This window comes from Podarcis gaigeae (assembly GCF_964106915.1).
Source record: "Podarcis gaigeae genome assembly, chromosome: 4".
NCBI classification, from domain to species: Eukaryota; Metazoa; Chordata; class Lepidosauria; order Squamata; family Lacertidae; genus Podarcis; species Podarcis gaigeae.
Window position 1 is genome coordinate 23523466 of NC_139677.1, and position 12557 is coordinate 23536022.

Sequence of the window (12557 nt, forward strand, 5' to 3'; positions counted from 1 at the left end):
TTAGATGTCTTCTAAAAGTCTGGTAGTTGTTGTTCTCTTTGACATCTGATAGGAGGGCGTTCCACAGGCAGGTGCCACTACCGAGAAGCCTCTCTACCTGGTTCCCTGTAACCTTGCTTCTCACAGGGAGGGAACCGCCAGAAGACCCTCGGCGCTGGACCTCAGTGTCAGGGTTGAACGATGGGGTGGAAATTTATCGCATTATATGGGTATGCATAACTGGCATGCAACAAAGTAGCAGTTAAACTTCAGTTGAAGAGAATAGTGCGGCAGTTGGAGGGGGGGAAATAGTGGAGTCAGATAAAAGGATTATTTTTCTTTACTGATACTGTGAACAAGGACAGTGAACCTGAGTCAAGAACAAAGAAAGTGGACTCTAAAGCAGTATACCTAATTTGGGGCCGTCCTATATGCTTGATCTTTAGCCTCTGAGAGCTTCCATGCTGCTTTTCACAATTAAATACGCAGAAAATTTCGCTGATGAAGTGAGACTGAGGTGTGCAGCACAGTCTAGGGTGGAGCCAGAGAGAAATTCCACAGGCCAAAAAGTGATGGCAAGGAAAGCAGTGTAGTCCCGACTGAAAGCATGGGAAGACAATATCCTCCTTTCCACTGTGTTTATTCACCACCAAATGAATTTATCCTTTTTTCCTGTCTTTCATCCTTCCTACCAGACTTCCTTCTTTGTGACCTACCTCCTATTTATGATCTTGATTTCCCCACCAAAACAACCCCAAGAAGTCCAGCAGTGCTACCTGAAATCTTTTCCTAATCTGACTACCTTAAAGCAGTCGTGGGTCCAACGGTCCTCCAACTATTGTCTCCTGCATGAAAGCCCTAAATTCCCCATGAGACACACCCAACCTGTAGAACTATTTGCTCTCTCTTTAAGGGAAGCTCCCATTGCACACTGGAGCAAAATAGCTAGTTTCTTCTGGAAAGACTAGAGCAGTTTCCCCCCTGCTTTCAGAAGACAGTGTGATTAGCAGCCTGCTTTCACAAATGGGAAATTCCTTATTTTGAATTCCTTCAAAACAATTACAGGAGGAAATGTTCTAGGATCACCCACCTAGCTTCATGGGTGAGTGAGGAATTGAACCTATTTCTCCCTGTTCCTAGTCCAGCACTATTTACCTCTATATCACATGGGCTCCCTAGTTGCAGTAGACTGCCTAACATGTTCTGATGCTTAACTATCTTTAAATAAAGAATTGCAACTATTTTTCATATCCTTTTCCCCCATGCAGCTTTTTGCTCATATGGAACTACATTGCTATGAACATGGCATCCCTGAATTCCTGCATTAATCCAATTGCTCTCTATTGGGTGAGCAAAAGATTCAAAAACTGCTTTAAGGTAAGAAGTCTTTGTTGAAATGTGCTTTTCTAAAAATGAAGCCAGGCAGCATCAGGTTAAGGGAGAAATCCAAACCCAAGACCCGCTGGGATGAGACCTTGAGGTGTGTCTGGGATAATGAACTGGGCAGGTTTTGTTTCTGCTTAAAGGCGCTGGCAAACGAAATTATCAAGGTGTCTAGTGCAAATTCACTATATAAAAGTGTTCCTTCTTTGCACAGTTTCCACATGAATAAGCTGCTCTCTAGGGGCATCCCTAAGGACTACAACTGTGGTTGTCCCATTGATTCCTTAGCACTGTCAACTTACAGCCTAGGAGGAGGGGACTCCTAACTCAATAGAGAGCACACATTTTCAAAACCTGGGATAAGAAAATTCAGGGAGAAAGAAGAGCCACAGAAGCAATTGGTTCTAGTTCTCCAGCAAGTCCACCTCCTACTTTGAGGACCAGTGAGGTAGACCATGGACTGGAGAGACCATGGACTGAAGTGGTGTAGTGGTTAAGGGTGTTGGATGAGAACCTGCGATATCTGAGGTCAGGTCCTCACAACTTGGCCTCAGTCCAGTATATCTGAAGGAGCGTTTCCACCCCCATCGTTCTACCCGGACACTGAGATCCAGCGCCGAGGGCCTTCTGGGGGTTCCCTCACTGCGAGAAGTCAAGTTACAGGGAACCAGGCAGAGGGCCTTCTTGGTAGTGGCACCCGCCCTGTGGAACGCCCTCCCACCAGATGTCAAAAAGAACAACTACCAGACTTTTAGAAGACATCTGAAGGCAGCCCTGTTTTGGGAAGCTTTTGATGTTTGATGCATTACAGTATTTTAATATTTTGTTGGAAGCCGCCCAGAGTGGCTGAGGAAGCCCAGCCAGATGGGCGGGGTATAAATAATTATTATTATTGGTGACCTTGGGCCCTGAGCCTAACTCTCCCTCACTGGGTGGATGCAATAAAATGGAGGAGGGGGGAACCATGCAACTTGGAGAAAAGTTAGGATAGAAATGTAAACATACCGTATTTTTTGCTCTATAAGACTCACTTTTTCCCTCCTAAAAAGTAAGGGGAAATGTGTTTGCATCTTATGGAGTGAATGCAGGCTGCGCAGCTATCCCAGAAGCCAGAACAGCAAGAGGGATTGTGCTTTCACTGCGCAGCGATCCCTCTTGCTGTTCTGGCTTCTGAGATTCAGAATATTTTTTTTCTTGTTTTCCACCTCGAAAAACTAGGTGCATCTTGTGGTCTGGTATGTCTTATAGAGCGAAAAATACGGTAAATAAATTGCAACCCCAAAAAAGAGTTCTGAGTTTTTGGTTAGAAATAGGTAGTAGGCATTCTCTATATTGAAGTGTTGCACCAAGCCTTCTAATAAGGGATTCTGCTCTCTTTCAAGTCATGTCTGTGTTGCTGGTGCCATTCGAAAGATATGCTATCCCTGGATGAGAAGCAGTCCTGCTTAAAGTTCAGAGCCAATGATCACGGGTATGACAATTTCCGCTCCAGCAACAAGTACAGCTCATCTTAAGAAAGGGAAGTGTACCCTCAGCTCCTGCGACAAAAGACTGTTAACGTTAAAAACAGCAGATTTCCGGGGAGAAACGAGTTTGGAGTTTGCTCGGGAAACCAAATTGCAAAACTTTGCTTACAGTCTGTACCAGTTGTGATTACGCACGGCGCCCGTAGCTATTTGAACACATGAAAATCACCAGGAGACGCAAAAAAAGAAAACCCCTTGTTGAAAGCACTTAAACTCTTCAGAATGAGCACTTCCAGATCATCCTCAAATCCTGTGAACGAAACAACTCTGTATTCATTGAACTAGCCCTGGGAGTCTGAGTAATAATTCTTTGTATATAGTATACCATGGCTATTGTTTGGGACAAAGCCAGCTTTGTCTATAAATTCCTGTAATCTTTCTTTCTTTCTTTCTTTCTTTCTTTCTTTCTTTCTTTCTTTCTTTCTTTCTTTGGTGGGAGAGATTAAAAGATACAGGCATGTCCAAAACATAATCCCTTATCAAATGTGCAAATTGCATCTTGATGCATTAAGCATGTCGCATTGTGTCGTGGAGTAAAAACCAAACACCACCGCAGCTTAAAAAATATATTGATATTTTACCCACATAGCCAGAAACAAAATTAAAAGAGCATAATCTGGCTCAAAACAATCTGCTGTTAAGTAAGAAAAATGCAAGCGTGTCCATATAAGGAGGATCAGCAGCAGGGAAAAGCAACGCAACTGAATTTTTTTAAACGCCAGCAGAGTCCTGAAGCCATGAGCATGTCAGCAGGAACTCAGCTGCATTCCACTGGTGGAAATGGCAAGTAAAACCAATTTCTCATCAGAGGATCCGATCAGGCCTGCACAGCCTCATGATCTACAAAGCTGCATTCACCCCACCAGGCAGGCAGCAAACCCAAGAAGGCTGATCAGGCTCCTGGTGAGTCCGTTTACATAAGCAGGGATCTGTGTTTGGCCTAGCGAGCCACAAGCTGTAGAGTGATTGAGGTAAGGACGATAGAGGAATTTGCAGGAGCAGAGTGGAATGCGTCTTTGGAGACTGGTCTTCTTTCCATGGGGAATATGTATATTCTTCAACAGCTCTGCCTGAGAACAAACAGTAGGAGTGGCTAACTTCTGGTCAGCATCTGGTACTCCATTTTCTGAAGCCTAAGCAATTCAGGGATCAGGGCGGCACTCCGTGGGCCCATATCGAAGATGCAATTTCTTCTCTTTGCCATAACAACCCCTGTCTGATGCTGGGTTAACCGGTCATCACTGGTTACGACTCTGGAGCTCTTAAAAAGACACTACCATTATTTCTCCCTCACCAAGTATAGTCGTACCTTGGATCTCAAACACCTTGCGACTCGAATGTTTTGACTCCCGAACGCCACAAACCCGGAAGCAAGTGTTCTGGTTTGCGGACGTTCTTTGGAAGCTGAACGTCCAACACGGTTTCCAATTGAGTGCAGGAAACTCCTGCAGCCAATCAGAAGTCGTGCCTTGGTTGTCAAACGTATTTGGAAGTCGAACGGACTCCCGGGATGGATTCCGTTCAACAACCAAGATACGACTGTATCAATGTTTCTCAAACTTGGGTCTCCAGCTGTTGTTGGACTACAACTCCCATCACTCCTAGCTAGCAGGAACAATGGTCATCAATGATGGGCATTGTAGTCCAACAAACAGCTGGAGACCCAAGTTTGAGAAATACCGGTATATGAACAAACTGCCCCAAGCATACGGACGTTAAGTATGTTCTGTGTTCTGTAATTGCATACAGAAAAGGTACAGAATGTGGTAGAGGCCACAGAATTCATTGTCTTCAGAATGTCAACTTTATTCTGAAGATTTGGAGGGTTGGTGTGGGGTTTCAGTGCCCTGCTTACACTTTGCTCCCTCACCCAGGACTGGCCAGCCTAAATGGTGCAAAACAGTAAACATTACTGAATAAATTAAACAAAATAAGGCTATGCAAATTAGCAAATCTGGTTCGCCAGAAACGGCTTAGTCATGTTGGCCACATGACCTGGAAGCTGTCTGTGGACAAACGCCGGCTCCCTCGGCCTATAGAGTGAGATGAGCGTGCAAACCCAGAGTCGTTCACGACTGGACCTAACAGTAAGGGGTACCTTTATCTTTACCTTTACCTTTACTCCCAGCCCTGAGTATACCATCTCAGTTTTAGGTGTTTGTCATCTCTGTTATAGAGAAGAGTATAGCTTAATTTGCAAATGATTTCCTGCATTTGAGAGGTCACTCCTACTATTTCCATGGCAAAAGAAACTACCCACATATTCACAGAGGTCTAGCACCTATCAGTGTCGAAAATGTTGGATCCCTATCTTTACCTATGTTTATCTAAAGAGCACTCAGTTAGCATTTTATAAATCTCAGACATAACCAAGCCTAGAGTAGTAAATAATAAAACGTGGGCAGGTCCCATTAATGCCTGTACGAATGGGGCGCGTGCGAGAGAAAATGTGTTTGTAATAAACATGTTGTGCATTGTCAGGAGCAGATCACTTTTTTTGTGCATTGAAAGATAATACTGCTAGTTAAAATAGGTTTAAAGCTTAGTACAAGGATGAACCTCTACTTACGACCGCCTCTACTTGGGCCCGATCCAAGTCGCGACCGCGGCAAACCCGGAAGTAAATTCGCGCATGCACAGAAGCGGCTGCCGCCGTCTGCACATGCGCGCAACGGCACTTCTATCAGTGACCCGATTCGCCTAAAGGATGGGCCACCGGAATGGATTATGGTGGTAAGTAGAGGTTCCACTGTGTTGTTGTTGTTTAGTCGTTTAGTCGTGTCCGACTCTTCGTGACCCCATGGACCAGAGCACGCCAGGCACTCCTGTCTTCCACTGCCTCCTGCAGTTTGGTCGAACTCATGCTGGTAGCTTCGAGAACACTATCCAACCATCTCATCCTCTGTCGTCCCCTTCTCCTTGTGCCCTCCATCTTTCCCAACATCAGGGTCTTTTCCGGGGAGTCTTCTCTTCTCATGAGGTGGCCAAAGTATTGGAGTCTCAGCTTCAGGATCTGTCCTTCCAGTGAGCACTCAGGGCTGATTTCCTTAAGAATGGAGAGGTTTGATCTTCTTGCAGTCCATGGGACTCTGAAGAGTCTCCTCCAGCACCAGAATTCAAAAGCATCAATTCTTCGGCGATCAGCCTTCTTTATGGTCCAGCTCTCACTTCCATACATCACTACTGGGAAAACCATAATAGAATTTAATAAAATTGTTCTGGGTTATATATAATCTGAGCTAAAAAAGCAGGCACTGCCAATATGATGCCTGTGAGTACCCTTTATGGTGTCTGCAAAGGATCTTAGTAAATATCCCCTCAAAAACCCACATCCTCAATGCTGTTCTTGCTTTCACTGACTTATGCCCTACACCAGCCCCCACAAACACATAAAGATTGAACACCCACCCATTCAAAACAGAGAAGAGGGGCAATGATCTTCTTTCTATGAACAAGAGCAGGCACTGACTGGGGGGCATGTACACCTTTTCCGCATTTCTGTCTCTTTTCTGCTTCTCTAGATGTGGCAACCATTTTATTTTATTTTTTGGTTATGCCCTTCACCCCGTGGCAGCTATTTTGTGACTGGTGCCCACCCATGGCACTTTTCCCAAATTCCAAACATGACCACAGGCCCGCAAAGGCTGGCAGCTTCAAGGCTAGTCAGATCCTTGTCCCTGTGGCGAGACCCACTGTTGTTAAAGCATCCCTAGCTGGCCCTACTAGGAGGTAGAGAGAGAGGTTCACCCCAGATAGCAGATTTGAGGCAAGGTTAAAAAGGATGGCAAATTCCTAGAATATGTAATCTTTTTTACCACAGGTGAGTTCAGAACATGGGGTGTTGTTTCTCAGGCACTAAATGTGCCCCTCTCTGCTGGGGAACATCATTTAGGCAGCAGTTCCTAAACTGTTGAAATAAAAGTAGAGAATAAGCCTCATTGATGGTGGTAGGCAGTAAATATGAATGGACAACTAAAGGACATTCCACCAGGAAGTTTCTCTGCACAAGCACCTACTAAAATGAATGAAAGCTGCAAAAAGAATTGTGCACAATGTTGCCAATGTGTTTTGTTCTCATGGTGTGTCACCATAGATGGGGTTTTTATAAAACTGCCCTCATCACTTTGAGCTCATGACAAACTATATTGGAGCGTTAAACAGAACTATAATGAAACAATTGTGGGTTGTTTTCTATCATCCTCTGAGGCTGTGTACATTTAAAGTTCATGGCTTCCGCCAAAGAGTCCCAAGAACTGGTTTACCCTTCGCAAAGCTACAACTCCCAGCACCCTTAACAAACACTACAGTTCCCATGATTCTTTGGCAATTAGGATGAAAGCAGCTGCGTAAGAAATCAAAGGTCTTGTGTCCTAGGTCTTAAGAGATTGAATAATTCAACCGTAGTGAATATGCTGTACACACTCTTTATTTCTGGTGAAAAATACCACAGAAAAAGTAAAATGCATGGGTGAATGTCCTAGATATGAAATGTATTCAAGTGCTTTAGTATTAGCCATAAACTCTGCGCGCGCGCACATACACACACACTGATTTCACTTTAATCTTGCCATGCTCTTTAGCAGTTAGTTTGAGAGAGGCAAAGTATTAATGTTGGCATGGTCAATCCAACAATGGTTCTGATCGACTGTTTACCACTGACAGTCGACTAGCACTTTTAACCTCTGAAGTCAATGGGAAACCGAATTAATTGTCTATTTGAATCTGCTCAGTATTATTGCTACTGTTTCTAGTATTTCAGCACTGTACGTATATGATATTTGTAATTCTATTTAAAATGTAGTCTTCATTGTATGATGTATGGGGGTATTTTCCCCTTGATGAGTTTATTTTAATGTGTCTTAGAGCTGTTACACTCGATTCTAAATTCCTCTGTGGAAAGCACCTTGGGCACATCCTGACATGCAACAAAATCCACGTGTGGGTTTTTAACAAATTGCCTTCCGTGCAGGAATTTGGTCACCTGTAGAACATGCGTTGGTCATATATTATGGATGCAGAGCATAAATGCTCTCTAATCTTTAAACAATTGTGTATTCTAAATATATTATCCTCACATTTCATTTTGTCCAGTATTTTTGAGAATAGTAACCTTCCAGAAATGGTGGTTTTCCGTACACTGATTGGGGTTGCTAACTTTATATATATATACATTGGTACCTCTAGTTGCAGACGTGATCTGTTCCGGGGTGCCGTTTTCACCCCGAAAAGTCCACAACTAGAGTGGCGCTTCTGCGCATGCACGAAATGCGCAGAACGCTTCTGCACACGTTCGCAAGCTGAAAAGATGCAACATGAACCTAACACAACATGAGGTCTGACTGTACTGATTCCTGATGCTGTGCCTTTAAAAGCAGATTATGCTGCAGACAGTAGCAAGTGATAATGGTTACTTCCATGCTGCCAAAAACGTCACATGTGAATTTCTGCAGATCAAACTGCTGATTTCTGCAGATCAAACTGCTAACATCTGACCAGGATGTTGTTGTTCTTCTGATCAGCTGGCAAACTTAAGGCTGATGTGGAAGAGACGAGCAAGGCAAGCCTAACAGATCTAGCTATAAGCTCTTTTTAAAAATGTAGCCATAATAAGGAACTACCTCTACTATACAAATATTTTCTGAAGCAATAAGATAATTAAACAGACAGGAAAAGGTCTGACTGTTTTTAAATTTCCGCTATTTAGACATCCCAATTGGATACAGAGTTCTTCCCCAACCACTTGGTTTCTTCCTCTCTCTTTGCATCCTTTAACTGAATTGTTTCATGCATTCCATTGCCGCTTGATCCCATGTAAAGTATAAACCTGCCAGCTTATGGAAACAACACTTCATTTATCTGACGAAGTGGACTTTAGCCCACAAAATCTTGATGCCTTAATCAATCAGTTAAGTCTTTAAGGTGACATAGAACCATTTGCTGGTTTTGTCGCAACAGATTAACACAAGTAGACCTCTGGAAACTGTGAAGATCCAGTGAATTTCTCTGTGCTGGATCACGGCCTACATGTGTAACACGAGAAACGCTGGTCATATAAATAGTGTGATGTGCATTGGGTTGTGGCTCTTAATTAAAAGTACAAGGAAACAATATTTTGGCTCTCCAATGAATGATGGACACAAAAGAGGTTTACGTATACAGTATACCATGTGGTTCTTGGTTCAGAATTGCCCTTCACTGCCATTGAAATGTTTCCCCCTTTTTCTCAGCAAAACGGGATACATTCACGGAGAGATCTGTACCGCTTTTCCATAGAGTTTTATCTTCCCTTCGCTGCTCATACCAGAGCAGGTGGATTAGGAGAGGTAAATTAGGCTGCTTGTTGCAGCTAATATTATTTGTTTTAATATAGTTTTATGAACATGTAAAATATTTGTGTATTTTGCTTTTTATGGATACTTAAAAATCAACTGTTACTACAATGTAAGCAAACTGAATTATCAATAAAGATATTTGTACATTGTTTCGTTAGATAAAGTGTTCTTTCTGCCCTCACCTTTCATTGATTTAGCTGATAGATCTGTTTACAGTCACTGTTTACAGCTGTTATTTTTTTATTAAATAACTAAAGAATGGGCTTCACAATCCCTGACAATGTATATGATTGGAAGAGAGTTTTTCCTTTAAAATGATCACTTGCCATCTCTGGCTGCACTTCAAGAGACTAGTTTAACAACCTTATATTTTTCATAAAAGCACCAATTCATACCATTTGTGGACTAATACACAGTGATAAGTTTTCAGATATGGATGCATGTGGCAACATCACATGCCCCATGTAGGAAAAGATTTACCATATATTAGTCTGCAGATCGGGTACATCAGGGTTGTGGATTCGAGTCCCATGTTGGGCGTAAGATACCTTCTTTGCAGGGGGTTGTACTAGATGATCCTTGTGGACCCTTCCAACTCTACAATTCTATTATTTGTTTTACTGTGATATAAGGGGGGGGGGGACTGCTCCTTTTCCTTTATGCGGTATTCCAGAGCCCATATAGAGTCCTTAAGTGGGTTCCCTATCAGTAGGAGAAAATAACAGAGGCCAACCAGAGTATATTGAGAAGCAAAGTGGCTAGTAAGCCTGATTCTTATTAAAGGAACAGTTGCAACAGGGTCCCCATTCACCACACGCAGGAGAGGAGAACCCTGAACAATGGTGCGCAAGCCCTTATATAGACTTTTGAAATTGCCCACCCTGTAGCCCAAGACCACCACCCCTAAAACATATATACATCACAGAAAGAGGTGGTCTACAGCAGAAATCCTGTCTGCCAAGATACCTGATAATGGTCACTGATTGCATTACCTGGGCAGCCTGGCCATTCTTTTGTGATGGTAAATATTTTAGTTCCTGAATCCAGGTCACAGGTTCACCCTATTCATACACAAATACGCCCGTAAGACAGGATTTGCAAGGGAAAAAGACAATGGGAAGGCTTTCCCCATTTGCCTCCCTTACTGCAGAGGAATATTTGAATATATCCTGTATACCTGAAGTAGTGTCTCCACCCCCATCGTTCAGCACGGACACTGAGATCCAGCGCCGAGGGCCTTCTGGCGGTTCCCTCATTGCGAGGTTACAGGGAACCAGACAAGAGGGCCTTCTCGGTAGTGGCGCCCACCCTGTGGAACACCCTTCAGATATGAAGGAAATAAGCAGCTATCTTATCTTTAAAAGACATCTGAAGGCAGCTCTGTTTAAGGAAGTTTTTAATATTTAATGCTGTACTGTTTTTAACACTTGATTGGGAGCCACCCAGAGTGGCTTGGGAGACTCAGCCAGATGGGCGGGGTATAAATATTATTATTATTATTATTATTATTATTATTATTATTATTATTGATCATTGGGAGAGTCAAAATGGCTTCAGGATTGCTCTCCTATACTATTTCAGACACGTAGTTCATATATTTAGATATGTGTGCATTTATGAACATATATTCTGTATCTAAGACCTTAAAATTCTCATAACATTATAAATAAACGAACCCACCCCGCTTCTTCTGTCATTTCATAATTACTGCAGTACACACCCCAGTGCTCTTCCTATTACCTAAGGGAAACAGCCTTTGCTTTTTGCTCTGTGCCCAAACATCCTCTCTGCCTTTAGATGAGCAGGACATTGAAAGAGCCACACCTAGCGGCTGGGTCCAAACATTTAGAAGTTATCAGGACATCCTCAGTGATGCTTTTCCTTCCGCCCAACTATCGGTACAGTTGCTACTGCCACATATACACTGGAGTTTCCTTTGATGGCAGATGGTGCCTTGGAATTACCAGGTTGATGAAAGACCAGTGTATAGTTTACTTAAAAGGGGGGTGGAGAGAATAAAGCTGTAGCGGCAACAACATTCAAGCGATACCTTTCCTTTTCGGCACTTTTGGTCTAGTTCTGAATGAACACGTTGGTCTCAGGCTTGGTCCATGTTGGCAACAGGCATTGGGGATGGAAATCAATTCAGCTCAAACCTGTCGGAGTGACAGTCTCTGAAACAAGAACTCGAAACACAGCTCTCCTTAGAAATTTGTACTTTTGCGAATTTTGCAATACAGTCCTCCAACCAAACAATGTATATACAAATGCATCTGCTAGGTGGAAGTTTGCATAAAAGTGCACACACGCACACACACACACATATATGAACATATGCAAATATATCCTAATCCAGAGAAACTAGATGCAAAAATATGTAGTGGAAACTGTCAAAAAATGTTTATTAGGAGAATTTTGCACTAAAATGCTGAAGTGTTTTCATTATGGGTTTGGGGGTTTTCCGGGGGGGGGGGGGAGGGAATCACAAATTACTGTAGAATGTAGAAAACAGAATTTTAAGACTGGAAAAATTGGAAATTGAAAGAACCAACATTTATAGATCCTAGCATTAGTTTGGCCAGTTCAAGGAAGAACATACTTTATACTTTATAGTATGATCTCCTTGTGTGGAAAAATCAAGAAATTTAAGAGGAAATGCTTAATTCCTGACAGAACAGATTTGAGGTGCAATTATTCTGAAGAGTTTGTCCCTGATGCTTTTATTTGCTGTTTTTATTCTTCTTCTAAATTGCTGCACATTTTATTGCAGTCTTTAAAAAAACAAACTTTGGTGCATCACTTACCACTAGAACCTGTTTTCAGTTGAAGGATTATGTCTTAACACAATAATCAGTGCCTCTGAGCACACACAGAATAATCACAAAGAAAGTACGATCAGCATCTGTGCATCTGGCACTAAGGACAGGCCTACATGGCCTCAGAATATGGTTTCCAGACAGCCTTGAGCTCAGACTCTTCTTCTAGAAATGTAAACATTTACACTGAATGTCATAAACCTAATCTACGTTTAAGAGCCTGTTATTGGGCACTTAAAAATATTCCAAGTCGGGAAATAATGTTTGAAGAGATGTTGAAAGGGGGCAATTAGGATTACAACATCATGTTTCTGCTTTTCTAATATTTCCAGGACAGACGTGACCATTAGAGAGGACACTGCTTATTTTATGCCCTTCAAGAATACCCTGAACACTTCTTAAGATATGTGCCATACTGCTGGTTTAATCCTTGTTCCCATTTCCTCAGGAGCTGTAGTTCTGTGGATGAGGATGAGAATTCCTTTCCCGAATTCTCAGACGCCTTGCAAGTGGTCTGAAAT

At 42.6% G+C, this 12557-nt stretch overlaps 1 protein-coding gene across 2 annotated transcripts in view; it reads left to right on the top strand.

Annotated features, from left to right (window-relative positions):
- EDNRB (endothelin receptor type B) overlaps window positions 1-9369 on the top strand; it is a 32775-nt gene extending 23406 nt beyond the window's left edge. The window contains exons 7-9 of one of the 2 annotated variants that reach the window (XR_014563392.1): window positions 1248-1356; window positions 2745-4185; window positions 4557-9369. Coding sequence is in view for 1 of the 2 variants with exons in the window: in XM_083735320.1 (XP_083591446.1) it covers window positions 1248-1356; window positions 2745-2876 (241 nt within the window). In the remaining variant the exon portion in view is untranslated. Of the gene's footprint in view, window positions 1-1247; window positions 1357-2744 lie in introns of both variants that reach the window. The other variant, XM_083735320.1, reaches the window with a different exon arrangement.
- Window positions 9370-12557: the final 3188 nt, after the last annotated feature.